At 41.4% G+C, this 27,210-nt stretch overlaps 1 protein-coding gene across 2 annotated transcripts in view; it reads left to right on the forward strand.

Annotated features, from left to right (window-relative positions):
- The window catches only part of bcl11ba (BCL11 transcription factor B a), a 46,900-nt gene extending 27,244 nt beyond the window's left edge, over positions 1-19,656 (forward strand). Inside the window, exons 3-4 of one of the 2 annotated variants that reach the window (XM_078276803.1) lie at positions 12,721-14,580; positions 18,873-19,656. In XM_078276803.1, the coding sequence (XP_078132929.1) occupies positions 12,721-14,580; positions 18,873-18,940 (1,928 nt within the window). In that variant the 3' untranslated portion in view covers positions 18,941-19,656. Of the gene's footprint in view, positions 1-12,720; positions 16,356-18,872 lie in introns of those variants that run through there. The other variant, XM_078276801.1, reaches the window with a different exon arrangement.
- Positions 19,657-27,210: the final 7,554 nt, after the last annotated feature.

The raw sequence follows: 27,210 nt of genomic DNA on the forward strand, positions 1-27,210 counted from the left end.
AAGTTGCATGTGTAAAAAACGCCTGGTTAATCTTATTCAGGAATGTGGTGGAAGACAGACTGTCTAAAGACCTTTGGAAACAACCCTACTCCTGCACTGTACTCAAAGGTATAAACTGAAACAGGTCATTAATGTTGTTTTTTTGCTGAAAAGCTTGACTGCAGGCAGACGGCAAATATAAAGGATATATAAAGGATATATATAAAGTTATGATCTCCAGGCAGCGATCATAACTGTGTCAATGGTCACTAATACAAACACAAATGAGTAATATTACTCAAATACTATGACCAAGTCCTGATTGATAATTAGGGATTAAGCTACCAGAAGGGCACTGATGGCATATCCTCACTGTTTTATATATATATATATATATATATATATATATATATATATATATATATATATATATATATATATATATATATATTTATAAAAAGCACTCAGGAAAAAATTAAAACAAAAAAAAGTGGTGCTATTGTTTTCTCAAATAAAGACATTTCTAAAAGCTTTCCTTCATCAGAAAATTACATTTAAAACCTTCATGCAAGGTAATGACATTTACAAAATATATATTACAATATATTTACACACTGTTTGAATTTGTAGTCCTGACATGCACATTTCTAAAACATTCTTTATGTTGGTAATACTAAACATTATACTAAATTAATTACTGATATCTGGAATTGCGGCAACTTTACTAAAACGTCAGACGGGGAAAGAAACACAAGTCGGATGATGAGATGGGTTTTAAACAAACCTCCAGGTTAGCCAAACTTCGAAATGAATGAGAGATTATCACTTACGTATATTTTGGGTGCATTTTACTTCTGAATAACTTAGTTTAGATAACCTGGAGGTACTGTTGGCATGTTTACAACCTGTCTGATCATCTTATTATTCATGTTTCTTGCCAGATCAGACTTTCTCGTAGTGATCCGAGTCCCCCGATCTCAACAATTACGTTGCAGAGCACAATGTTAGCATAACTGATAAATATTGGCAACAACTACAAAAATGTCCCTACAATATTAGTATCAAATGAGTATGATCCAACAGTATTATGCTAGATTATATGATTTAAAAAACACTCTGCAAATTTGATTGTTGGTTAGACTCACTTTAGGTGGCTCCCCCCTGTCCCTGCTGCAGGTATGTTTTGCTGTGGCTCTCCTGACTTTCCAGAGCTCTCTAGTCAGCCAGGCCTTATAAGGGCCTCCAGCACAGACCTGTCCCCTCATCCCTCCATCCATGCCCTCCTCTAACCTCCATCTGGTCTGGATCTGCTCTCATCCTCGACCTGCCTCCCTCCAAGTCCCCCTTCCTCCCTGCTCCTACTTCTCGCTGCCATTTCTGTATAAACAAGTGGAGTCTGACCATAACACTCAGACCCCAGGCTACACTCCTTCATTTTTACCCCCTCTCCCCTCCCTGCTTCACCTCTTTTTCCACCTCAACGTCTCCACGGGTGAAGTTAGTCAACTCCAATATGTCTTGTTTTATTCTGTCATTTTACAGGGAGGGAGATATTTAAAAAAAGCCGCTAAAGGTTACATTTACAAGAAAATATCTCTGCTTTGCTTTGGAAGTTTAAAAGGTGAAGCCGATCAGAGGACATAATGTTGAATTCATAAACCTGGTATTACACTCAACTCTGTCTGGTTCACTGGCTGAGCGAGAGAGAGAGAGAGAGAGAGAGAGGTCCAGGAACAGCAGAGAGAGAAAGAGAGACATCTTTTTTTCTTGACGCCGGTGTCAGGCAGCGATGTAATATGTCTTATTCAGACAGAAGGGGCACTGCTACATCATAGTCTGGGATGGGGCTCTGGCATGTATGCGTGTGTGTATGGTGTGTTCCAGGAGACTCCCACTTGGCAGTGTGCAATTTGGATGAGCTTTATATAAGTGGAGGGAAGGAGGGAGAGAATTTGGATGGGACAGGCGACAGGAAGACCAAGAGGAGCGAGAGAGAGAGGGATCCAAAAATGTGTTGGAGCACTGTCCTGGTCAAATCAGGCTCATGGCAGAGTTTCTCTATTGTGTCTACAGAGACCAAGCCAACTCTTCACCTGACAAGATGTCAATGACTAAACCTCAAAAGACAAAAACACTTTGAGTCTCCACAGAGGAGCCGTCCTTGCCGAATAGAAAAGCACTAAAGATCTTCCTCTTTTATCTAGTGGAGACAAACAGTAAGGGCATTCGGGTGGTGGTAGAAAATCTGACTTTCACGCAGGAGACAAGAGTTTGCATCCTGCGACATGGTCTTTCCCTAACCGAAACATAGTGATATTGTAGAGCATTGTACAAACAAAAAAATATTACACCTATATGTGAAAGCTAAACATCTAATTCCAAATCTATGGGCATTCATATACTGCTGTAAGAGCCTCCACTCTCCTGGGAAGCCTTTCCACCAGATGTTGAACCTGGCTGCAGATATTTTCTCCCATTTAGCCACAAGAGCATTAGTGAGGTCCAACACTGATGTTGGGTGTTAAGCTTTGGCTCACAGTCCAGTTTATCTCAAATGTGTTGTATTGGGTTTAGGTTAGGGCTCTGTGCCGACCAGTCGAGTTCTATCACACCAAATAGAGAAAACACCTGGACCTGAATAACAGCTCCAACACCAAGTAGTGCCCATAGATAGTCAATGACCTCTTCATTTTTTGGTACTTAATTGCCACCGACCTCAGCTTGCAAAGTATTACAGCCTCTGACCTTATATGACCTTACACCTTATACGCTACAAATCTGAATCACATTTGTTGTTTCTTATTTTACAAGAGACCTTTGAAACTACACTCAAAGGCCCGCCCCTTTAACTATTATATTAGCCCCCCACACCCGAACTTCCCTGTCTCATCATCAACACACACTGACAAATACCAAGGCATTCTGCATGGTGTGTGTGTGTGTGTGTGTGTGTGTGTGTGTGTGTGTGTCCAGGATTAGGGGGACCACTGGCACCAGGGGGTGTGTTTGGGGGAAGACGATGCCCCGACAGAGCTCTTCCTGATACCACACCCCTCATATACACACACACACACACACACACACACACACACACACACACACTCCCCAAGTGCAGTGGTGCGGGCCAGTGTGTGGGATTAGCTGGTATGCTCTGGCACTCTCTTCTGGTAATCCCTCTAATTTGTGAACAGGGCACACAAACTCACTGCGGCAGTTTGTTTTGGATTGCTTCTCAACTCCTAATTTTCACCACTGCACTAAGGACTACTTGATTCTTGCCATGTCGTGTGAGACAGAGTTCCTTTTCTTCCACCTCCTGCTGCTACTCCACTCCCTTGATGCACTGAATGCATTCTGATTTGGTTATGATCAGCTAAGCCTTCCTTTAAAATTCATAACATAAGAATTCCAAAACCCCTTTCGTCTCTTCCTACATCCCTCTGCCATGGCTTGTGTATACACACACACCTTTGTTGGCTGAGTACCACGCAGAGAAGATGTGGTAATCCTAAAGTTCAACTCATGCTGGGATGAAAGAAGGTTGCATAGACTGAAAGCGAAAGAGTGAAGGCCATAGAGTTACAGAGGGAGAGAGAGAGAGAGAGAGAGAGAGGGAAAATAAAAATAAATGCAGCTCATGTTGATTCTTGCAATGCAACCTGTTAACCTTTTTATCGGAGTTGGTCCTGGTGAGATCAAGCAGCTCTGCTGGATACCAACAGCACAATAACTAAATTCACATGTACCTCAACAGGATTTACAATACAGCTACACTCAAAGCCAACAGCACAATAACTAGGAATGAATTCACCTGTATCTCAACAACAGGATTTACAGCACAGGTACTGTCAATCAAAGCCAACAGCACATTAACAAAATACACCACTCTCAACCACTAATATGAGATCATTTTAAGCCACCTGAGTAGTATAGCATTGGCAGTGCTGTTGCTACAGTAACTGGCCAGCTATGTTAACACTGTCACTAGCCTAGCAGTAGCAGTATAACCTCCTCGAAGGTTGTCATGTCGCTCATCCTCAGCAACCTTTCTGTCCGACCTTTTTCGCTCCACCTTTCGGTTTTTTCGATTCAAACTTTGCTCTTTTTCTGTCTTAATTACAATGAAATGGGGGGGGGGGGCAAGGTCGGTACCACTGCACCTGCCTTAGAGTATGTAGGTAGCCTATTGACAATTTTAGGACCATTGCTGCCCACGATAGCATTTTCTCAGCCTGTTTCATACCTCTGATGTGAAGACCACATCCACCTTTTACAAGTATGTGTGGTGTTGGGTGAAGGGTAGCTCACTTTTTCTGTCTATCAAATAAAAACAAAAGCCCCACCCCCAAAAAAAAAAGTAAGGGAAAAGTAAGGAAAGTAGGTCTGTTGTAGTATTTTACAGGTCGGAAAAACAACTGAGTCAATGAGAGCTTTGTAGGTGAGATTAAGAATAAATGAGGAAGTCATATTCATGTTGAACAGCTAGCAAGGTGGTGACTGAAAAATGGCAATACCATGGCTTTTTGAGCAGGAATATCTGCTGTCTAATGTCACTGTTTGATTCTTTCTGTCCTACTTTTTTTGTGTGAAGCAGCACACACCCCTTTTCATCCCTCTAGATTCTTTCTTTTGAAAAACCAAACAAAAAGCAATCCCTTCTTTAAATGAGCTTAACATTATTCAAAACAACATATAGAATTTTCCATTCAGCTTTTCACATTTCGACACGTCATAATTCACGAAGAAAACAACCTTGGATGGGAACCCAGCTCATGGCATGTAGACTGACGGTAACCGCCTGTATAGCAGCAAGAGTTTGGGGTTTGCCTCTTGGTCTTTAGCCAACGGCATCTGCGGCGAGCTGAGCTCAGAGATGACTCAGTTTCCCCAGAAGGAGTTTCTAGTGAAGTAGCTGTAGTGAATCCTTGACTCACACGCAGCAGATAAAGCCCATACTGACTGTGCTGTCAGAGGAAAAGTGTGAGATTCTCATTTCCGTACATTTAGGGCTGTTTAATTAAAGCTGCTTCTGTGTGGTCCTGTAAGTGATTTTAGGCGCAAGCTATTAAAGCCAATTTAAAAAAAGCCGGTTGGATGACGTTAAAACCCTGCTCTCAAACCACTTCATTCAAAACTAACAGACTGCTTAAAGAATACTGGGAACGTGGCACCAAATGAGCTCTGCTTTTTGAAATTATCTCATTAGGAGGACCCACACACAAACAAACACAAATACACACTTCTAACACACACACTTCCAACACACATCTAATTTGCATGTATTTGTTGCCGTGCTATGATGATAAACAGGACATTAGCCATGCAAGAAGAGGATTTGTGACTGAAAAAATGTGTCAGGAAACTTTTCACAAGTGCGAGGAAAGGCCAAGAGAGGCACCCACACACACACACACACACACACACACACACACACACACACACACACACACACACACTGCACTGAGCCACTGCCCCCTTGGCTCATGTCAGCTTTGTTCTGTATGTAAATGCCTCAGCGCTGACATTGCTCCGCTTACATTAAGACCTGCTCTGCTGCTGCACATCCTGTATGCAAACCAGCTCGGGTCTCTAATGCACTTTTGATTGGATGGAGCGAGCGGAGGCTACTGTACAGCACACTGTTCGTAAGCCTCCTTGATTTAGAGATCAATATGAAGGGACACAGGAGGAAAAGAGTACTGTACCACCCTAACCAGAGGGATTAAGTGAATGGCAGAGGGATGAATAAGAGACGCTAGATGAATCAGGATTAGAACTGTTGTCATTGTATTTGAATCACCTTAAATGAGGAAAAACATGATTGGCTCTAGGTTACTTTTTCAAACTGGAGACTTTATATATGAGTGGTTTGCAGTGATCACTTCTATATGTGGCTACAGTTTTCCAAAGTTTGTGTGTTAACAGTGACATAGACACAGTATAGTATGACACAGGAATGCTCAGAAACTCAGAATACTTACAATAGAAGCCATAAAAAAAGCCATTTGTTCAGCTAAGGAGCTGCTAATTGTTACTTAACTTTCTCCTTATTGTTTTGTTGTTGGGGGTGGTTGTGCACCATAGGGCTGGGTAATAATTCAATGTTTATTTATCACTTCTTGTCTTTTAGCAAAATCATATCATGGTGATATGATTATTGTCGTACACATTTTTATTCTCTAAATTGAAGATTTCGAGACAGTTGTAGTAACAAACTAACAAAAGAGTTGTTTTACACAAAATTATGTGCTGGGTCCCTATTACAGTAACCACCATTTCATCCAGTCTTTATGCAATGTTTAGTTTTTCTAAAATAGAATAGTACCTTTCTGTGTGATGATGTTTTAACACATTATATTATTAATATGCACAATATAGACACAAAATAAAGCAATAAAGACCTAAAGACAGGGACACTCTTCAGGTAATAAAGCAGGACTGTTAAGGCCCTGTCATGTCAGTTGATATTGTGCTTGAGTGGCACATACTGTAATCTCATACACATTTTCAGTTAAATTAGCAGGAAGCACTGAGCGTGTAGTTTTTGGGGTCCCTGTGAGTTCAGTAGCCCATTTTACCCAGTTGGTTCAGCTTTGGTCTTATGCAATACTGACAGTGGCCCACAGTTCATTGCTTTGAAAAAGCTATTTGATATTTTATATGTATTTACATAGGCCTACATATTGGCGTATGGACAGTATGTAGAAAATTCCTTATTAACACTGTAATAATGATTTCAACTACTGTGTATCCCGTAGCTTTTACTGGTTTGCCAGTTTAAGAACATTTTCAAGATAAAAGACAATCTAAGAAAAGAAGACTGTATTAAAGTATGGCACTTCGAGCAACCAGCCACAGGTGTATGCCTCCACTTGAGCCAGGATTGCCTCTAAGTGTAAAGAACCAAATAGTTTTTGTGATACTACCGTGATAAAGAGTTCAGTTTAACCTGAGTTAAGTATATTCTATCATAGACACAGTGTGTGTAATTGACAATAAATCCTGTGCTGTAATGTAGTAAAGTTCAGTGAGTAAGCTGAATCTATTTTCAGGTTTTGGGTTTTGCTCGACACACCAGTGTAATCATGTTTCATGTGATGCAATTCAGTTTTCAATAAACCTTGCGGTAAAGTGTCACAGGGAGAGTTTAAGAGGATACAAAATGAAGAGTGAAAAGAAGAAAAGAGTGACACTGTAAATTGAATGTAAAAGCATGTAAGTGGAGTTTAAGAGTAAAGATGAGTGCGTATACTCAGGCTTTTTGAGGTTTCACTGTTTGTCTTCTTTAGAGAAAAATGATGTATGTAATAATTTGACACAATAATCTGACGGCGCTCCTCCGACACTCGCTACAACAACATTAATTACATCACATTAATTGCACACTTTGCGGCGATCTGCGCTTCCTCTGTAATTGCACAGATTTGACTCCCTCTCTAATCCTCTCTCTGTCTCTCTCTTCCTCCCTCTCTCATCTGTAATAGCTGTGATTTAATTTAGCTATTTAACCTGTAATTCCAGCAATATTTATTTATGGAGGGGGATTTGGGCCATTAGCCGCCCCAGATGAATACACTGAGATGAAAATGAACACCGTTAACTGCCAGTTGACCTTCGCACCAATTTCTAGCCGTTCCCTCTCTTTCTATTTTTATTAGCCGCAGCCACAGTAATTATGGAAAATTGAATCATAGTGAAAACTAGAATCAGTCAGTAATGAGAGTTTTATACTGTGTGATACCAAACCAGGAAGGATGAATACCTAGAAGCAAGTGCTACTGAAGGATGGAAGGATGGATACAGGGATGCAAGCCAGTGTGTATTTGTCAATGTATATTGTTTCTTTTTGGATGTTTTTCCTCCACATTCAAGTATGTATGTATGTGTGTGTGTGTGTGTGTGTGTGTGTGTGTGTGTGTGTGTGTGTGTGTGTGTGTGTGTGAACGTGAGCCAAACAAAACACAGGCAACGGGCCAGTCTTTAAGCACCGGAGTCAGTGGGAGAAAGTAGTACAGTATGTCTTACTGTACTACCAATTCTAATCTAATAGTGGATCTAAGTGGATTTGTGCAATTTATATCAATTTTAAAACAGTAGTTCAAGTTCTTGTATTTCCTGTATTTCCATTAAATGAGATTCTAGGTATGAGCATACTATATTGTGTTTGAAATTGAAACATTTAACAAATGGTGCATAAATCAGCAGGAGGACAGTGGTATTTGATGCCTATGTTAAAATAATGCTCACAGCTGCTTACAAATGCTTCATTACCACTAATCCCTGAAGCCAAAGGCTGAACTCTGGACTGGATATTAGATTCCCTTGTAATCTCAGTAGCAAATAGCAGGCTAACATTTCACTATACTGGTACGGAAACTATATACTTGGTCTGTTTTTACCAAAAAAGGAATCAACCATTTTCTTAGGCTACCAAGATACAGAAGAATATAAATCTTAAAACTTATTCTGACTCTAAACTAGCACGACTTGTTTCTAGTAATGTTAACATAGTAACTGATATTATTGAACCTCTATTGTCTTAAAGCTATAGTGCGTAGTTTCTGTCGCCCCCCATGACATCCACATGACACAATCGCGCACCCCCCTCCTCCATACAGTTGCTAGTAGCCAAGGAGGACACGGAGGATTAAAAAAACATGATGGACTCTTCAGAAGAGGTAATTATCTTTACTCAAGTTTTTGCGCGGGAAAGTTGCTGGACAACACCCATTTCTGAGAATAGCCATGTTGAGAAATCCAGAGAGTTGTGTGGAGCTGATAGTCTTAATTAGCTTTGTAGCAACTCATTTGGCAACGGCTTGAATGTAACGGACGTCCATTAATATAAAAAAGGTACGCACTATAGCTGTTACTTTCGACAGATGTTACAACTGATCTTATTTTGCATTAACTGTAAAATCTATACTTTGCTAAAATGTTTTGAAATATTAAGCAGTGATAGCTTATCATAACTGTGATGTTAGCTGCGATGGCTAGCTAGCTGCGGGCTGCTGTGTGTTGCGTTAGCATTGCTTTCTTCCGCTAAATTTGGCTGCAATATTGTTGTTATCTTGTATCCTTTCTGCCATTATTAGTCATTACTGTAATTTGGAAAACAATGAATACCTAATAAGACTAAATAAGAGGGAAATTAGTTACAGGCAAGCTGCATTTGACTGACAGCGCTGAATGAACAAGTATTAACAGGACATAATGTTGCTTGCTAGCAGGTGCAAATATTTGCTAGTAATTTGTTTCCACTCATCAGAATTACAGTATATCTGTGTGTGTGTGTGTGTGTGTGTGTGTGTGTGTGTGTGTGTGTGTGTGTGTGTATGTGTGTGTGTGTGTGTGTGTGTGTGTAAGACAGAAACACACATAGGCCCTGTTTAGTTTTAGTGATCAAAAGTTAAGTGGACAGCCAAGACACATTGCCGTCACACCTGTGTTAAGATTTTCTTACTGCCTACCTTACTTCCACTAGAAGGTCAGCTGGAGATATCTCTGTCAGCAGATTCCAACACATCTCCTTCCATAGGGCAAAACGATGGGCACGCAACACTTTGTCCAACTTGTAATAAAATGGGCAAGTTACCAAAACAACCACCACATCCTGCATTAATGACGTATTTTCCTGTTACGTAATTGTCAGGGACACATCAGGATGCATTAGCATTTACACTACAAAAGATATGTGGTCATATGCATCCCAGACCACCTTGGCAAGTGGTTTGAGTGAGTGGATCACAATGCGTCTCGTTGGTCGTTTATACTTAGCACTGTCCACTTGTGATCCCATCGCCCAAGACGCATTTCATAACCAAGTGTAAACAAGGTCAGAGAGAGAGAAGAGAAAGAAAGAAGATATGCAGAAGACGATCAGGGAGTGTGCCCCCCCCTCCCCTCCACGCCCACAAACACAAACACACACACACACACACACACACACACACACACACACACACACACACACACGTACACATACACAGCACTCCATAAAACATGGGTCTCTGCATTCTACCAACCAAATCAAGTGATGAGCCGCTCCCTCCCTCTCTCTCTGTTTTTTCATATGGAAATAGGAAATAATGGGGTGATTAAATAGAGTCGTATATTAAAGTACAGCTGACATTAGAATTAGCATAATGTGCTCCCGCCTCGGGCTGCATACTTTATTTGCCATCTGCGTTGGACTGCCTTCCCCTGGGAGGGCGTGCGCTCACTCACACACACACACACACACACACACACACACACACACACACACACACACACACACACACACACACACACACACACACACATCCCCCAAACAAAAACCACGTCCCGCTCCTTCCACTGTAGCCAGAGAGAAATGGCTTTTCAGTGCAGAAACAAACACTCTCTCTCACTCTTCCTTTTCCTCTTCCACGCACACACACACACACACACACACACAGCTTTTAATTGTTGGGCAGAAACATCGACCCGATGACTTCGGCAGACGAGAAGTTCAGCTGAAAGATGGAGGATGGAGGGAGGAGCTTCTCTCTCTCTCTTTCTCTCTCTCTCTCTCTCTCTCTCTCTCCAGTTATTACTCATGGTTCAATGGGTCAAGCAAACAGAGCGAGCAAGCGAGGGAAGGATGTTTTTTTTTTGAGTATTCAGGGTCTCATATTCAGCAGTAAAACAGCTTGTGTATGTTTGTATGTGTGTTTGTGTGTGTGTTTGTGTGTATAAAAGCATAGAGAGAGAAAGGTGCAGACAAGAGCTGAAGCATGGGGAGTTGTTATTTTCATTGTATGTGTGTGTGTGTGTGTGTGTGTGTGTGTGTGTGTGTGTGTGTGTGAATGTGCTGTCCACTATAATTAAGTCAAAAGGCTCAAAAGGACTGTAGAGGTGAACAGCTGTTCCGCCTCTCGCCTGTCCTCCTTAACACACACACACACACACACACACACACACACACACACACACACACACACAGGACGAGGATAAGTGTAAAAGTTTCATCATCAGAGAAAAAATTAAATTATTGGATTACTGAGTCTTGATTATTAAATGAACATTTAGAGTTTTTTTTTCTGTAGAGTAATAAATAGATGAAATGTTACTGACACGCTTTTCACATGTATTTAAACAGAATTATTTTGTAGCAAATATCTTTGGAGGGCCTATCAAAATTCAAACGTGGGATTTAAATGTACTAAATACATAAATTGCATGTATTTAGCATTTCTGTATGTATGTGTGTGCTTGTGTGTTTGTGTGCGGGCGTGTGTATGTTGCTGCCAGAAAAAGCCACAGCCATGTACACGCATACACACACAAATAAGTGAAACAATTACAGCAGCATATGTTTCCCGAAATTAGTGTACTAGGTCAAGACAACAACCTTTAATTTAATAAATACGAGAGCGAGAACAAGAACACAATTATCATTATCTGTGTGTGTGTGTGTGTGTGGATGTGTGTGTGTAGAGGGGGTGTCTGCATATAATCCCGGTAGGAGTGCTCCTTAGCCTGTTCAGTGTCCTTGAGTCCTGGATCCGGCTTGGTTGTGTCGTGGTGGTAACAAGTCCCATTTGAATTGCAAGAACCTGTGTGTATTTTACATAAAAGCAATTGTATTAATTAGTTGTTAAAAGTAAAAAACAGAGCAAGGCTTACTTTCCCAAAATCATCAGTCTTGATGACAAAATGTTTAGATATTTGGGTTACCTCTCTTTCTCTGTGATTCCACCTCAATCCTTACAATTGATTGATAGCATATTTGCCATCCTTAACTCTAAAGGAAGTGATGTTTGTGATTGTGGAGTCATAAATTCAAGGTCCTCCGCCAACAGTATTTGAAGACTGTGCCTTGTTTATTCAGACCAGGTTATATTACAGATACAACTGCCTTTTTTAATGTTAATAAAAGTAAATATATCATATACTATTTTGCTCTTCTTTGTAACTTCATGCTAGGTGTGTGTATTGGAGGCTGTTTTTCTCAATACGCTCATTTATTTTTCTTACTCTAGCCTGATTTTTGAAAAATGTCTATCTTTACCAATATGAGTCTGGCTTCTCTAACTCAGCAAACATTACAGACTGCTTAGAGGGGTTTCCTCCGGCTTTTTAAAATCATTCACTCAGTATGCTCACATACATCTACCTTCATGCTAACTGTACATCTAAACCACACTGGGATGCACACACACACACACACACACACACACACACACACACACACACACACACACACACACACACACACACACACACACACATACACACAGTCACACTTGTAATAATTCAGCAGTTTGTAGTGGGAGATTCACTCTGTGTCATGAGAGATTAAGCACCTCTTAAAACCTGGACCCAGTGTGGGCCAATCCAGTATGACTGTAAAAATGCACTTGTCAAAAGTGTGATAAGTACATAGCATTTATGTGACAACATGATAAGACAAGGCCTTTCCAGCTACTAGAAGTATTAGGCAGCATATAAAGCACACACACTAATCTCACTGCTTTTCAGCACAGAAAAAGGGTACATACTGCAAATAGGCTGTTATTTAAAAAGCAATTTTATTAATGGCAATTTGATTTATGAATGAAGTAGATTTTACCTAATGAAAGTCTTATTTTGCACTTGAAAAATTCTTGTCATTTTAGATGTGCTTGTTCATCTCTGCCTGAAGTTCTAAAAGTGTAGTATAAATGAGTTGGTTATCAGCTGAAATAATCAATGTATTTCTTTCTCTGTGTGTTGCAGGGGGCAGTGATGAGCCTTCCAGTTATATATGTACCACATGTAAGCAGCCCTTCCCCAGCGCCTGGTTCCTGCTGCAGCATGTCCAGAACACCCACAACATTCGCATATACCTGGAGTCCAACCCCTCCAGCACAGCCCTCACCCCACGCATCACTATGCCTCCACCCATGGGCAATGACTCCATTCCGCAGTCCCCCCTCACCAACTTTCTCGGGGACAACAACCCCTTCCATCTCCTGAGGATGACGGGCTCCCTGCTCCGGGAGCCTCCCCCAGGCTTCATGGAGAACCGCCTCCCCAACACGCCTCCATTCATCAGCCCGCCTCCCCGGCACCACCTGGACCCCCATCGGCTGGAACGCCTTAGCGCAGAGGAAATGGGCCTCATCTCACAGCACCCCAGTGCCTTTGAGAGGGTGATGCGGCTAACGCCCATGGCCATGGAGTCCCAGTCCATGGACTTCTCCAGGCGGTTACGTGAGTTGGCAGGGAACAACAACAGCACCACACCACCGTTGTCACCCAACAGGGCCAACCCTATGCACCGACTACTAAACCCCAACCCCTTCCAGCCAGGGCCAAAATCACCCTTTATGAGCACCCCTCCCTTACCACCGATGCCCCCAAACAGCACCACACCTCCCCAGACACAGAACAAGGTCAAGTCCTGTGAGTTCTGCGGTAAGACCTTCAAGTTCCAGAGCAACTTGGTGGTGCATCGGCGCAGCCATACTGGAGAAAAACCATACAAGTGCCAGCTGTGTGACCACGCCTGCTCTCAGGCAAGCAAGCTAAAGCGACACATGAAGACCCACATGCACAAGGCTGGATCCCTGACAGGGCGCTCAGATGATGGATTGTCCACCACAAGCTCCCCAGAGCCAGGCACCAGTGATGTCACAGGTGAGGGCATGAAGAATCGTGATGGTGACTTCCATGGGGAAGGCAATGAGGAGGAAGAAGAGGAGGAGGAAGAAGAGGAACTTGAGAATGAGAGTCGACCAGAATCCAACTTCAGCATGGAGTCTGAGTTCTACCGGAACAGAGAGAATGGCTCTAAACTGCCCTCAGAGGAGAAGTCATCACTTGCCATTGAGAAGATGGTGGAAGGTGGAGGTCTCAACTCTATACAGCAGTACAATAATTTGATAGTTGACAATCGTAAAAGGATGCCCTTCTCCAAGAGGGGCTCAGATGGCCAGCGGGACACTGGGGATGAGGACTCAGTGGCTGGGGAGATGGACCACCACCAGCAGGAAGAGAGGACAACCATTAATGGCCGGAACTGTGGCTCCGGTGACTCTTTCTCAGGCCTGTTTCCCCGTAAGCCAACCCCTATCACTAGTCCCAGCCTGTCCAACTCCTCAAATAAGAGGATCAAGATTGAGAAGGACTTGGACATTCCCCCAGCACCCCACATCCCCTCTGAGAACGTCTACTCCCAGTGGTTAGTGGGCTATGCTGCCTCACGCCACTTCATCAAAGACCCTTTCCTAGGCTTCACTGACTCCAGACAATCGCCCTTCGCCACCTCCTCTGAGCACTCGTCCGAGAACGGTAGCCTGCGGTTCTCAACGCCTCCGGGCGACCTGCTGGATGGAGGCCTGTCGGGCCGCAGTGGCACCGCCAGTGGAGGCAGCACGCCTCATCTGGGTGGAGGTCCAGGCCGACCTAGCTCCAAGGATAGCAGGAGGTGCGACACCTGTGAATACTGCGGCAAGGTGTTCAAGAACTGTAGCAACCTGACGGTGCACCGGCGCAGTCACACTGGCGAGAGGCCCTACAAGTGTGAGCTGTGTAACTATGCCTGCGCCCAGAGCTCCAAGCTCACTCGCCACATGAAGACACATGGCCAGCATGGTAAGGAGGTCTATCGCTGTGACATTTGCCAAATGCCCTTCAGCGTGTACAGCACTCTGGAAAAACATATGAAAAAGTGGCACGGAGAACATTTGATGACCAATGAGGTCAAAATTGAACAAGCAGAGAGAACCTAAACCATGTTCTCTGTTTCCATACTCTGCGCCACACTTTGACTTAAAAAAAATACACAAAATGGGGTAGCTGGATACTCTTTTTCTGAAATGTTAGTTTTGGGTTAAGTTTGTGTTTTTAAAACTGCCAACTGAGAAAAAAAGTGAAAACAGAGATCTTAACACCAATTGAAGCTGTCTAAACTGCCTCATTTGGGGTTCCTTTTAAAACAATCAGTCAGTTGAGTTATAACATATGTGGAGCCTTTAACTGTGCAATAATTTCTGTATTTATTGGATTTTGTATTTTGGCATGTGCAGGTACATTATTAGTTAGACATTTAAAAGAAAATTGTTTACTTTGATTTTGCGTTACTCTGTTTTTTAAAAACCGAAATGATATCCTGAGAGTTTTTTAGAAGACAAGTCCATTTTAAGTAATCTTTTTTGACCGCTGCTTGTAGGAAATTGTATATTAAGCTAAACGTGCGATTTCTTGGAGAGAAGCTGAATTCAATCTTCAATTTGAAAGTGGCGTTAACTGAGAATGCTAGAATTAGTCTATTTTGTGTGATGTTGATACGCGGACAACAATCCTTTGGCATTGTAGCATGAACTGAGTCTAAAACATGTCAATATAATTGGATATGTAGCACTGAGCATCATATTTGACAGTAAATCTAAAATCAAAGAGGATCCCAAGGTTCATAAACCCTGTCTCCTTTTGAGAATATCATTACCAGCCAGAAGAAATGAAAAGATAAGGCAGCTGCTGACTGGTATGTAGTACCAAGCCCTGACAACGCTACGATAACCATCCCTCATTTCTTCTGCTTTACACCCCCCCTCCATCTTAGCTACACTGATACATCCATGCATTCTATTTTGCATGACGCCATATGATCTAGGCTATATTATTTACTTGGAGTAAACTGAGCATGAAGCCATGCAATACGAGTATGCATAGAGATAGATAGAAGAATGAGACAAGAGACTGAGCACAGGGACATCTCAGGGTGAGCTATAATACTTTTTTTCATTTACCCATTAATTCCTATACTTCCAGAAGCATTCCTATTTCATCATATAATGAAATAATTAGGGCCAGTTTTGTCCTCTACAGCATCCCTTGCTGCCCTCTGTCCTCCCTACCGGGCTAAGCAGTTATGGCGATTACTCACTGCTAGTACCAGCTCTGCTCTGCTCGGCTCTGCTCTGCTCGACTCGACTCGACTCCCCGTCCTCCATTTTCCATTGCAGATTTAGTACCGCCTCATGTGTGAGGCAAGCGTGGCTGGTCGTCATAGCTACACCACAGGAAACTGCCGTGACCTAACGCGACACGCACACAGAACGTCGAAGGTGTGTTGTTTTTGATTCTCGGCATGTGGCTGTTGCCACAGCCAGCAGACATATTTAGTTTCAAAAGAAGCTGGAGGCAGCAAAAAAAAAAAAAACACCGCTGGCTAAACTATTTAAAGATGGGGGGTTTGTTCAGGACACCACCGTCACTAGCAATGATGACGCAGTGATTAGTGACGATTCTCTCCAACCAATCAGGAGTCTGCAGGTTTTCACGTCACCTTTTGGTATCGCCTCAGCTCGCTTGGAACCTCGACGGAGGTGATACTAAAAAAAAAGTACCTGTTAGCTAGTGCCAGGTACTTTGGAAAACCAAAAAAGGCGAGTAGAGTCGAGGCGAGTCGAGCAGGTACCATGTAATGGAAAGACGCCATTAGTCTCATTTATATTTGAAGTCACAGCCTCTAATTATAACATCAATCAGTTTAGAAAGGGTTAAATGTATGTGCATACATGGCAGATGCCACTACTTTAACTACATTTCTGCAGAAAATTGAATTCTCTGAATTTATTGTCGACATTTATAAAAATCAACATCTCTATGCATTTATTTGTGCTAAAATATCTAAAAATTTGTTTCAAATAATGGGACAGTAATTCTGACTTGTATTGTATTAGTGATTTTATAATTGTAAAATCGGATTAATGAAGTCACCTCTCCAGGAATAGGAATCCTTCAAAGTTTCACAGTTAGTTGTGGGACAGTTTTGTGTAGAAGAGGAAATATACATATATATCAGTGTGTGCTGAAGTAGTAAGACTAATAGTAAGAGCATCAGTTCACTCCATGCTCCTTGTTCTTTTAACCATCATTTTATTGAGCCCCATCCACTTCATAGTGGCACTTTCTTTTTTAAATCAGATCTGATGTGAATGCTGTCAAAGTATAAATTCAGAGCTCTTAACAACAGACCCACACTTTAAAATATTTCAGTCCGACACACACACACAGAGCTGGACAGAAAAAGGTACTAAAGGGTCTAGAGCTTGGGATCTGTTGACGCTGAAGTGCCCAGGGTTGTTAGGCTAGGCTTTCCCAATGCTGGCACTCTAAAATATAAAGAAATAATTAAAAAAACTATTTATTTGGGACAGTTTTTGTACTGCGATTCAATTTGACATGAGTGTGCCTTGAATAGCGATCTTCCTATTTATTGTCTCAGACAAATGCAACAATTTTTATTAAGCATCAAATTGAACAAGAAAAGAAAATGTAAAATGTTGTTAACTTTAACTTGTAATTTGACATTTCAACAGAAATGTTTAAATCAATACAAATGAAACAATGCTGTGTTTAGGCTTAGGAGTACCCAGCACAATATCTGTGTGTCTGTGTGTGTATATATGTATGCATATGTACATATAAAGGCACAAACCTATATATATATATATATATCAAATTCCTCACTCATAAGGACAAGAGTCTGTCCCACAACAGAAATTTCCAGGAGTGGACAAAAGCCACATAAAAAGTCAAGGAAGAGACTCGACAAAAATCAGGAAATGCAGAAACTAAAAAGAGAATTTAGTGCACTCTGTCTTAAAATAAGTTTACAGTATTGAAACAAGTACAAGGGTAAAATAATATTTGTGTGTATGTGTGTTTTAAACAAACGAGTATTTTTTTTTTCTCTCCAGGTTTGCTTATAAAGTTTCTCTGAATGCCGTAGTGGCGATGTGTATATAATTTTTTTTCTTATTTTTTTTGGTGACGGGTTTTTAGTATATATATAAATATATATGAATATATATTACTTTTTTTGTTTACTGTAAAAGTATACCAGTATTTGTAATATTGGAGAATGCCTGGGCATTTTACAAAAAATAGACAAAGGTTGTTTTTTATTTTTTATTTTGCAGTCCAATTTAAATTGTGGGTCTCTTAAACTGTTTTTGTCACTGTAACTGTAAGTCTTAAGTTTTAGTAACTTTTATTCTGCCTTGGGTGTAATGAAATAAAAAAAAAAAAATAAACAAATTAAAAAATGACTGAGCTGTAACAAACTTGGATTTGGTGGTGGGGTGGCTGTTAAGGATAGGGGTGGGTGGGGGGGGTTTGACCCTTAGAATTGGCAGAACATTGGTTCTGCTTTTCAGGAAAAACACACTGAGAATCCTGACTTGTATCTATATTTCTTCTTCTGGAATGGCTTATTCTTCATGGACGGTTTGAAATACATGTGTAGGCACTTGCTGTCTTTCCTAAGGAGCTTGTCTTTTTAACTTGTAGGCATATGTGCATCCTTTTGTGAATAGGGTACTCTGAGTATTATATTATATCTGGTGCAGGGGGAGAGTGACTTCATGCCAGTCACAAGATACAACTCACAGGATGCCACAAGCTATTTTTCCTCTCATTGGGCAGGATAAATAACCTGATGAATTTGTACTGTTGTAATGAATCACGTTGTACAGAAAGGGGTCTAAAGGACTTGTGTTTAGTGACAAAAACACCAGTCAATGTTTTGTTTACCGCTCAACTGGTTGTACATAGTTTTCTATGACTACGCTGTTTAAATTTTGTTTGACCATTTTTTTTTCTTTTCATTTGTTTGTGATTTCTAACTGGCACTGGCAGTGACTCCCTGTGTGTGTGTGTGTGTGTGTGTGTGTGTGTGTGTGTGTGTGTGTGTGTGTGTGTGTGTGTGTGTGTGTGGTGGTGGGGGGCTTAGGGCAGGTTATTCTGTTTGACCTTTGTGACCTCCATGTCAGTTTTCAGGCACATGCCCTGTTGATATTTCTGGGCATGAGAACAGAGCACAAATACAAGCTGTTACAATTCTTCATCCTCTGCTTGTTTGTCTCATTTTCTTTTAGCTGGCCAGCAGAAAGGGGACCATGGAAACACTGATGGACATACACCTGAAATATTCACAAACTCTTAAGTTCTGCTTCAGGTATTAGGCATAATTTAGTCCTGAAAAAGTCCTGAAAACATCTTAACTCCAAACTCATTTACTGCTTCCCACAATTATATGAACACCTGCTAATCAAAGAAGTGCCAAGATGATGAAGAAGAAAACAACCTGACTGTGTATTTCATTCCTTTAATGCTTTTTTAAAAAAACTCATAGAAAATAGTTGGTGCTTAGATAAAACCCTGAGAGCTACTGAATTTCCCATCAGCATCACCTCTCTTAAAGAAGCATAAGCTAATCCAGTAAGGTTGCATTTCTGATGACAGTAGGCTTGCATTGTCAGCCACTTCCTGATACTTTCTTCATTTCTGTTTTTATTGGTTCTCCCACCAGGTTCTTCCAATCAAAATAAAATCAATTTCACATTGTCAGCTAGCTTTAGATTCCCTCATGTTTGTATTCAAAATGATAAAAAAATAAATAAATAAAAAGCAGCGTTGGGATGAAGTTAAGAAAATGTCATTTTTGAGATGTAATAATGTTCAATAACAAAGAGGTGGAGGGGTTTGGGACTGGGGGCGGGGCTTTTGGAGTAGAGATGTAATGCTGTTTGTGATGTCACTTTATTTAAATACATGAACTGACTCCTATAGGCTGCGGCTTGTATTCTCTATGATGTCACTGAGATGCAGCCAGTGGACGCCATTTACAGGTTACAGTAAACATGACATTGAGACTCCCGCTGTCTACTTCTCCTTTTTTTAAAGTGCACCGCACCACAAAATGATGGTGCATTAGCAGCACATGGAAAGTAAATGAACTGAAATAAACACTTAGGCCGGCTACACACTGCCTGCGTGGCGTGAGCGTGGCGTTTCTGCTGCGTGTCCGCTGCGTGGATTTTTCTATGTCTTTACACACCAGAAACGTGTCTGACGCGGCGCTGCTGCTGCTAGCCTTGTCTGTACACATGTATGTTTCCTATTGATAAAATGAAATACCATGTTAAACATAAATATATACTGATCTGATTACAGCAAAGACGACGTCGGCAGTATTGATGGCAAAATAGGCTCCAGAATATTTCCTTCTATATTGACAGGTGCAATATTAGAAATAGATTTCGACATTTATATCTGCATTTATATCAAAACCTAGAGACTTTCAAACATCAACATGTCATTTATTAATATGTATTAGTGTCAAAATGACATATAAACAAAGCCGCTCAGTCAACACATCACAATTGACTGTTACATTGCATTTTCTGCATCTATAATTAAGTCTGAATAATTTGTAACCCTCCTGTTTATTTTTTAAACTGTATACAGTTTAACTGTTTATCTATCAGATAGTTATGACCAGAACAGTAAACTTTAACACATCACAATTCACCATTATCCTGCTAATAGACATTAACGGTTGTGTAGTCATGAACAGGATATTTAAACTGGGACACACCACAATTAACTGCTATTCCTTTACTGACTCTGCTTACTGCATAGTAGAGATTATTGTTATCCTGTTAATGACAACACTGTATTAACGGGATATTTTTACACATTTATGATAAGTATGATTTTATTCCATTTAAACGTCTAAAATTACATCTGGAACCCTTAGTGTAAAGAATTCTAGTTCTCCAGTTAATACAGTTGACCTGTTTAAACCAGGTTAAGTATACAGTGCTGCTCATGAGTATAGGAACCCATGCTAAAGGTGGAATAAAAAAAATCATCTTTTGGAAATTGATCGTAATGCCTTAATTGAAAAAATTATGGAAAATCCAATCTTTGAGAAAACCAATTTTCTTTGTGAATGAATAATGTATCATGAATAAATAAATGTTCTTCCTTAAAATACAGGGGGCATAAGTCAGTACACCCCTATGTTAAATTCCCATAAAGGCAGGCAGACTTTTATTTTGAAAGGCCAGTTATTTCATGGATCCAGGATACTATGATCCTGATAAAGTTCCCTTGGCCCCCACATCATCACATACCCTTCACCATACCCCCCCATCATCACATACCCTTCACCATACCTAGAGATTGGCATGGTTTTATTTCAGTTAGCTGGTTTGATTTGCATTGAGAGATGATTTTATGGAAAGTACCCCATGCCAATATCTAGGTATGGTGAAGGGTATGTGATGATGGGGGGGTATGGTGAAGGGTATGTGATGATGGGGGGGTATGGTGAAGGGTATGTGATGATGTGGGGGTATGGTGAAGGGTATGTGATGATGTGGGGGTATGGTGAAGGGTATGTGATGATGTGGGGGTATGGTGAAGGGTATGTGATGATGTGGGGACCAAGGGAACTTTACCAGGATCATAGTATCCTGGATCCATGAAATAACTGGCCTTTCAAAATAAAAGTCTGCCTGCCTGTATGGGAATTTAACATAGGGCTGTACTGACTTATGCCCCCTGTATTTTAAGGAAAAACATTTATTTATTTACAATACATTATTCATTCACAAAGAAAATTGGTTTTCTTAAAGGTTGGATTTTTCCTATTTTTTTCAATTAAGGCATTAAGATCAATTTCCAAAAGATGATTTTTTTATTCCTCGTTTTAGTCAACTGTAGCATGGGTTCCTATACTCATGAGCTGCACTGTACCTCAACACCATGTTTACTGCTATCCTCTTAGTTGTCATTAACAAGAAACTTTATCAGTATTAGTAAGTTTGAATTCACTTTGAGCCTCTAAACCTTTATTGAAATGTTCTTTTACACTTATTGTTTATCTGACAAGTTCAGTAAGCTTTAACACATCACACTTACTATCCTATGTGATACTAACACAATCATGTAAGTATATTCTATTTTCTTATGGACATACAGTACACTCATACCTGAAAAACTCTGTCAAAACATCACACAGTTTATGTTTCAGTCCTGTAACCTTCGACATAACATTGTTTACTGTTATCTTGTTAATTGCTACACTTTATTGTAATGAAGTAAAAATACATTCACTGTAAGTATATTCTAATTTCTTTCGGGTGTCAATAATTGTATCTGATACCTTCAGTGAAAACATTTCTAACCCTCCAGTTATTCAGCTAATTTAAAATCACTGTGCACACACTTATCAACCACACTAGCCGTCTTTTCCTCTTATTGGCTGCACCAACTGAAAGCACATCACTTCACTGGTGGCACTGCTACTTGTTAATATGTTGAACCTCACCATCAATCAGTAGAGCTCCATATTTTCCAATGACCACAATAAATAAGTGATCATTAAATGTTATTAAAAAGACAGCTGAAGTGTAGTTTTCTGAAGTGTAGCTTTCAATGAGTTATATATATATATATATATATATAAACCCCCCAATAATCAAAACTGTCCACTGCAACCCGGCGTTAGAAATAGAAATGAGCCCATCTGTCTGTATCAGCTGAGAGGCTGTGTCCTGCCCATTAGAGAGCAGAGAATTGTTTTCAGTGTATGACAAATATGACAAAACACATTAAGAATTGCATTGAATGCACAGACAGGGAACATCCTCAGTAGACTACACCGTTGGCAGCAACGTGACGATTACAAAAGTCCTCTGAAAGCACTGCATTTTCCATATATGTCACACAGGCATATGGGTTTAATGAATAAACTAATGAATGAATTAGCCTTTACTTTATTTATGCCATTGACAAATTATGCAAACTAATGTCAGATTCCCCAAATGATGATTTGAAAATGAAATATTATGTAATGGAACGTATGAGTGCATCTATGTTTCTAGTAAAACAACACATTAACCGTCATTGTGTCTTGATAAACCTTACATTGAAGATGTCACTAAATAAATAAAAAAATACTGAATATGGTCTAATGATTCTTAATTACGAAAGTTCTGATCAGTCAGGAATAGGATAGAATTATTTACAGACAGGAGTGCGGAGTCGGACAGACCGTGGAGGGTTGTGATGTGGCTTGAGTTTCGAGCCAAATGGGTAATTAAGGCTTTTCCCTGGCTGGCCTGCACTTTGAAGTCCCCTACAGCGGGGATTATCCCAGCCAAGAGAAAGAAAGTGAGAGCGAAGTAATGAGACCCAATAAGAGAGGGAGAAATTGACAAAGAAAGAAGTGAAGCCTCCCTTCAGAAAAGAGATAAAAAATCACAAGTAAGTCATTTTAAAATAGCTATAATGATTAATCATGGACAGATTTGTGGCACAGGTAAAACAGCAACCCAAAACAAATCTCAAAGATTTAATAATAACAACTTTATTTGGGGGGGGGGGGGTTAGGGGTCAAAGGACTTAGTGAAAAGAAATGTTATGAGGTGCTTTTTGAACATGGCCAGGGATGGGGCAGAGCGGACGTGGAGTGGTAGACTGTTCGAGAGTGTGGGAGCATTGGCAGAGAAAGCCCTGTCCCCAAAAGTCTGGAACCTGGTGCCAGGGGGTGTCCAGCAGGTCCTTGTCAGAAACCGGCAGGGAATGTGACAGTCAACCAGAGATGCCAATAATTCCCTGGTTACAGCTTTTCAGAAGTCATCTTGAACATTTTTTCAAAGGCGCCATAGCACACACCCTTCGCACCACACTATTACACACTAACCCTAACCCATAACACCGTAGTTCAATTCAATTCAATTGTATTTATAGTATCAAATCATAACAAGAGTTATCTCAAGACACTTTACAGATAGAGTAGAGTATTTCCCCCAAGAGCAAGCATTTAGTGTGACAGTGGCGTGGAAAAACTTGGGAAACCTGGGACAGACCCAGGCTCTTGGTAGGCGGTGTGTGACGGTGCCAGTTGGGGGTGTGATGAACAATGGCAATACTAGTCACAATAAAGATAATGCAACTATGACTAGAAATAGTAGTTGTAGTAGTTCATGGCGTAGCAGGGCACTGCAGGGCGTTACAGGGTGTAGCAGGGCACTGCAAGGCGTAGAAGGGTGTAGCAGGGCACTGCAGGGCATAGCATGACGTAGCAGGGCATAGCAGGGTGTAGCAGGGCACTGTAGGGCGTTACAGGGTGTAGCAGAGCATAGCAGGTCACTGCAAGGCATAGCAGGGCACTGCAGGGCGTAGCAGGGCACTGCAGGGCACTGCAGGGAGTAGCAGGGTGTAGCAGGGCACTGCAGGGCGCAGCAGGGTGTAGCAGGGCACGGAGCAGGACCACGGCGACAGTTGCAACCATGATTTAGATGCCACCCTAATCCAAGGAAAACTACGGGGCGATAAAACATAAGGACTCCGAGGAATAAGCTCCCCAGAGCTAGGTTAGTAACAGGCATTTCTTGGACATGGATGCACACAGATGGGAAGAGAGAGGAGAGAGGAGCTCAGTGTGTCAAAGGAAGTCCCCCGGCAGTCTAAAACTATAACAGCATAACTAAGAGCTGGTCCAAGGCAAACCTGAGCCAGCTCTATAAGGATTGATGAATTCCATCCAGGTTCATCACAAAGCTCAGGGACCTGGGATTAAACACCTCACTATGCATGTTCATCCTTGACTTCCTGATAGGGAGACCCCAGGTGGTGAGGGTCTTCCACCCAGGTAGTGAGGGTCTTCCACCCTCATCCTTAATGCCGGAGCACCCAAGGGCGGTTTTAAATCTCTTGCTTTACTCCCTGTACACACACAACTGTGTAGCAACTTTTGACTCCAACTCCATCAAAACGTCATTAGTTTGCTGATGACACAGCTGTGCAGGGCCTGATCACAGACACCAGTGAAAAGGCCTACCAAAAAGAAATAGAGGACCTGACCCGCTGGTTTCAGGACAACAACCTACTCATTGCGTCTCAAGAGTCTTTGTGTAAATTATGACATTTTTAATGCAAAGTTGACATAGTTTGAGATGTTTGATGTTTGTTCTGAGAACTTCACATTAACCAAGAGAAAACATAAATATGTCATGACACTTTATGACAAGATGAACATTCATAAAGACTCCTTCATGTTCATGACAAGTGTCATGTCATGGTTATGGCAGTGTCATGTCAGTCTTATGTTCACCCGTGTGACGTGATTGGTTGATTGATTGATTGATTGATTGAATAAAAATGATCTTTGGGTGCCGCCCAAGTTATGTCTTTTTGTATTGTAGTGACAGAGTTGCAATCATTTTTTAATTGTAATTAAGGATGAGTCTTTGTTCGTTTGATTCATGGAGTCGATCCACTGTGCTACAGCAGAACTGCAGTCTGCATTGTGACAGGACGAGGATGTCCTCTCTGCCACCACTTCCACATTATTAGCCCTGCAACCTGCTTTTATTTCCACTACCTTAAAGGTGTGTATGTGCGTGCATGCGTGTGTGTGTGTGTGTGTGTGTGTGTGTGTGTGTGTGTGTGGGGGGGGATTAAGTCAGACAGACACCGCTGGTTATTCAGAGGTATGGAATTATTTCAAGACCCTGACTGGCTGTCAGCGCTCGCTGCGCCTCCTCCCCTCCTCATTAAAAAAAGAAGCAACTTCAAATGACTTAAGCTGCTGGTCGTCAGCGCCAAAGCCACACTGTTGACAGGTACAGTAGGGTCTTAAGCCTTCAAGATCAACGTTGCTATTCTCCCTGACAAAATCCCCCCGTGGGGCTCCTCCCCGACTGGATGGCAGAGGAATGAAGGAGGGGGGGTGGTTGGAGGAGAAAGTGATAAGGGGTCAGATGAGGAGGTGTCACAATGTCAGGAGGTAAAGCTGGGAGGAAAGGGATTGAAAGGCTAGTACCGGGGCGTTTCATTAATGCAAAAGTTTCACAGCCAATCAGGGAGGAGTCCCTTGGCGTGGCTGGTAATTATTAACATTATCATTCACCAGCCTTGTCCCTGTCCAATTGATTGACATGCCTGTTTTATGGCTCTTTCCAAAAAAGCAGCTATCATGCTTCTCGGTCTCTGCCTCATTTCCACTGTCAATTTCCCCCAGCAAATGAATCCTCATCAGACTTTTACTGGGCTCAATTTGATCCCTGAGTGCAGCGCTGCACGCAAATAAGCGGAAGAACCAGCACTGCCTCCTCTTCAGATCCTAAATAAAGGAATACAAGGTAACTGATTGTTAGTTAAATGCTCTATACATGTAGCGACTTGACTCAACCCTTTGTTTTCCTTTGTGTCTTCATATTGTTCCACCACAAAGCCCCGTATTGCTGTTTCTGAAATAAATACATCTTAGTGACAAAGCAGAAGCCATCGATTTATTTCAACTCACAATCGCAGCCACTTAGACAATTACAATTACAGTTTGTTATGATCTGAACTAATCAAAGCTTTCTTATGTGGAATAAAAATCAAGCAAAACAATGAGAGAAAATAAATGTGACAGTGATTCCTGCTCTGCAACCAACTTAAGATTGTGGCATCTTATGTGTTTAATTCCCATTTTCAATGCAACTGAAGTGACAAACAGGGTGAGTCCTTTAAAAAGAGACGGAGAGAAAGAGAAAGGGAGATAGAGGGAAGTATCCCGTTAGTGGTGGAAGTACTGAAGGCGCCGCATAAGAGGTGCGTGCCGTCTTTTTGATATTCAGATTCGCCTGCCTACACACAGCATTATGACACATTTGGATGATCGCATTGTAGGATTAACGGGCCTGCCTTGTCATTTTCAACAACAATGCCACGATTTAGGGATGCTATTTCTCACACGGCGCTCCGCATTAACGCCCGGCCCAAAGATTTACATAAATCTTTGTCTTAAGATGAAAGCGGAGTGGGGCTTGAGACAATGAAGTTAAGCTTTGGAAATAGGAGAGAGAAGAGAGGAAGGAGAGCCGTCACCACCAGGCGTTGGTGGCAGAGGGATGAAGGGATGGAAGGGAGAGAGAAAAGTTTGAGGATAAATCAAAGAAACACTGTGTCCCTTCCTATCCTTGTTGCCTTCCATATGCTAGAAAAAAAGATTGTGAACAGCAGTGAATAGGAAAGAAGGAAGGAAGTTTGCATTTCCATATCTAAGAGCGATGTGGTTATGGATGTGGTGGTTGGTGGGGGAGGGGGGGAGGATGGATGTGATGAATGCATGTGTGATTTAGTGTTGCATCGCTGAATGAAAGGCTTCTTCTTCAACGTAAAAGTCTTTCTAACCCCCTCTCCCTCTCTGTCTCACTCTCTCTGTCCTCTAATCTTCTGGCCTGCAGCAGTCATTGGGAAAAGTGCCCTAGATTGTTGCGCCTCCCCCTTCGCCTTGATTGGATTCACCCTGGCTGATTGGGAATCTGCTTACATTAAAGCCAGTGAGAAAAAAAGATCGGATCAGATAGATCTGACCACTGAAGGTGATTACTTACGCTTTGAAATAGAGAGGAGGTTCAAGGGGGAAAA

This window comes from Sander vitreus, chromosome 20 (assembly GCF_031162955.1).
Source record: "Sander vitreus isolate 19-12246 chromosome 20, sanVit1, whole genome shotgun sequence".
NCBI lineage: Eukaryota > Metazoa > Chordata > Actinopteri > Perciformes > Percidae > Sander > Sander vitreus.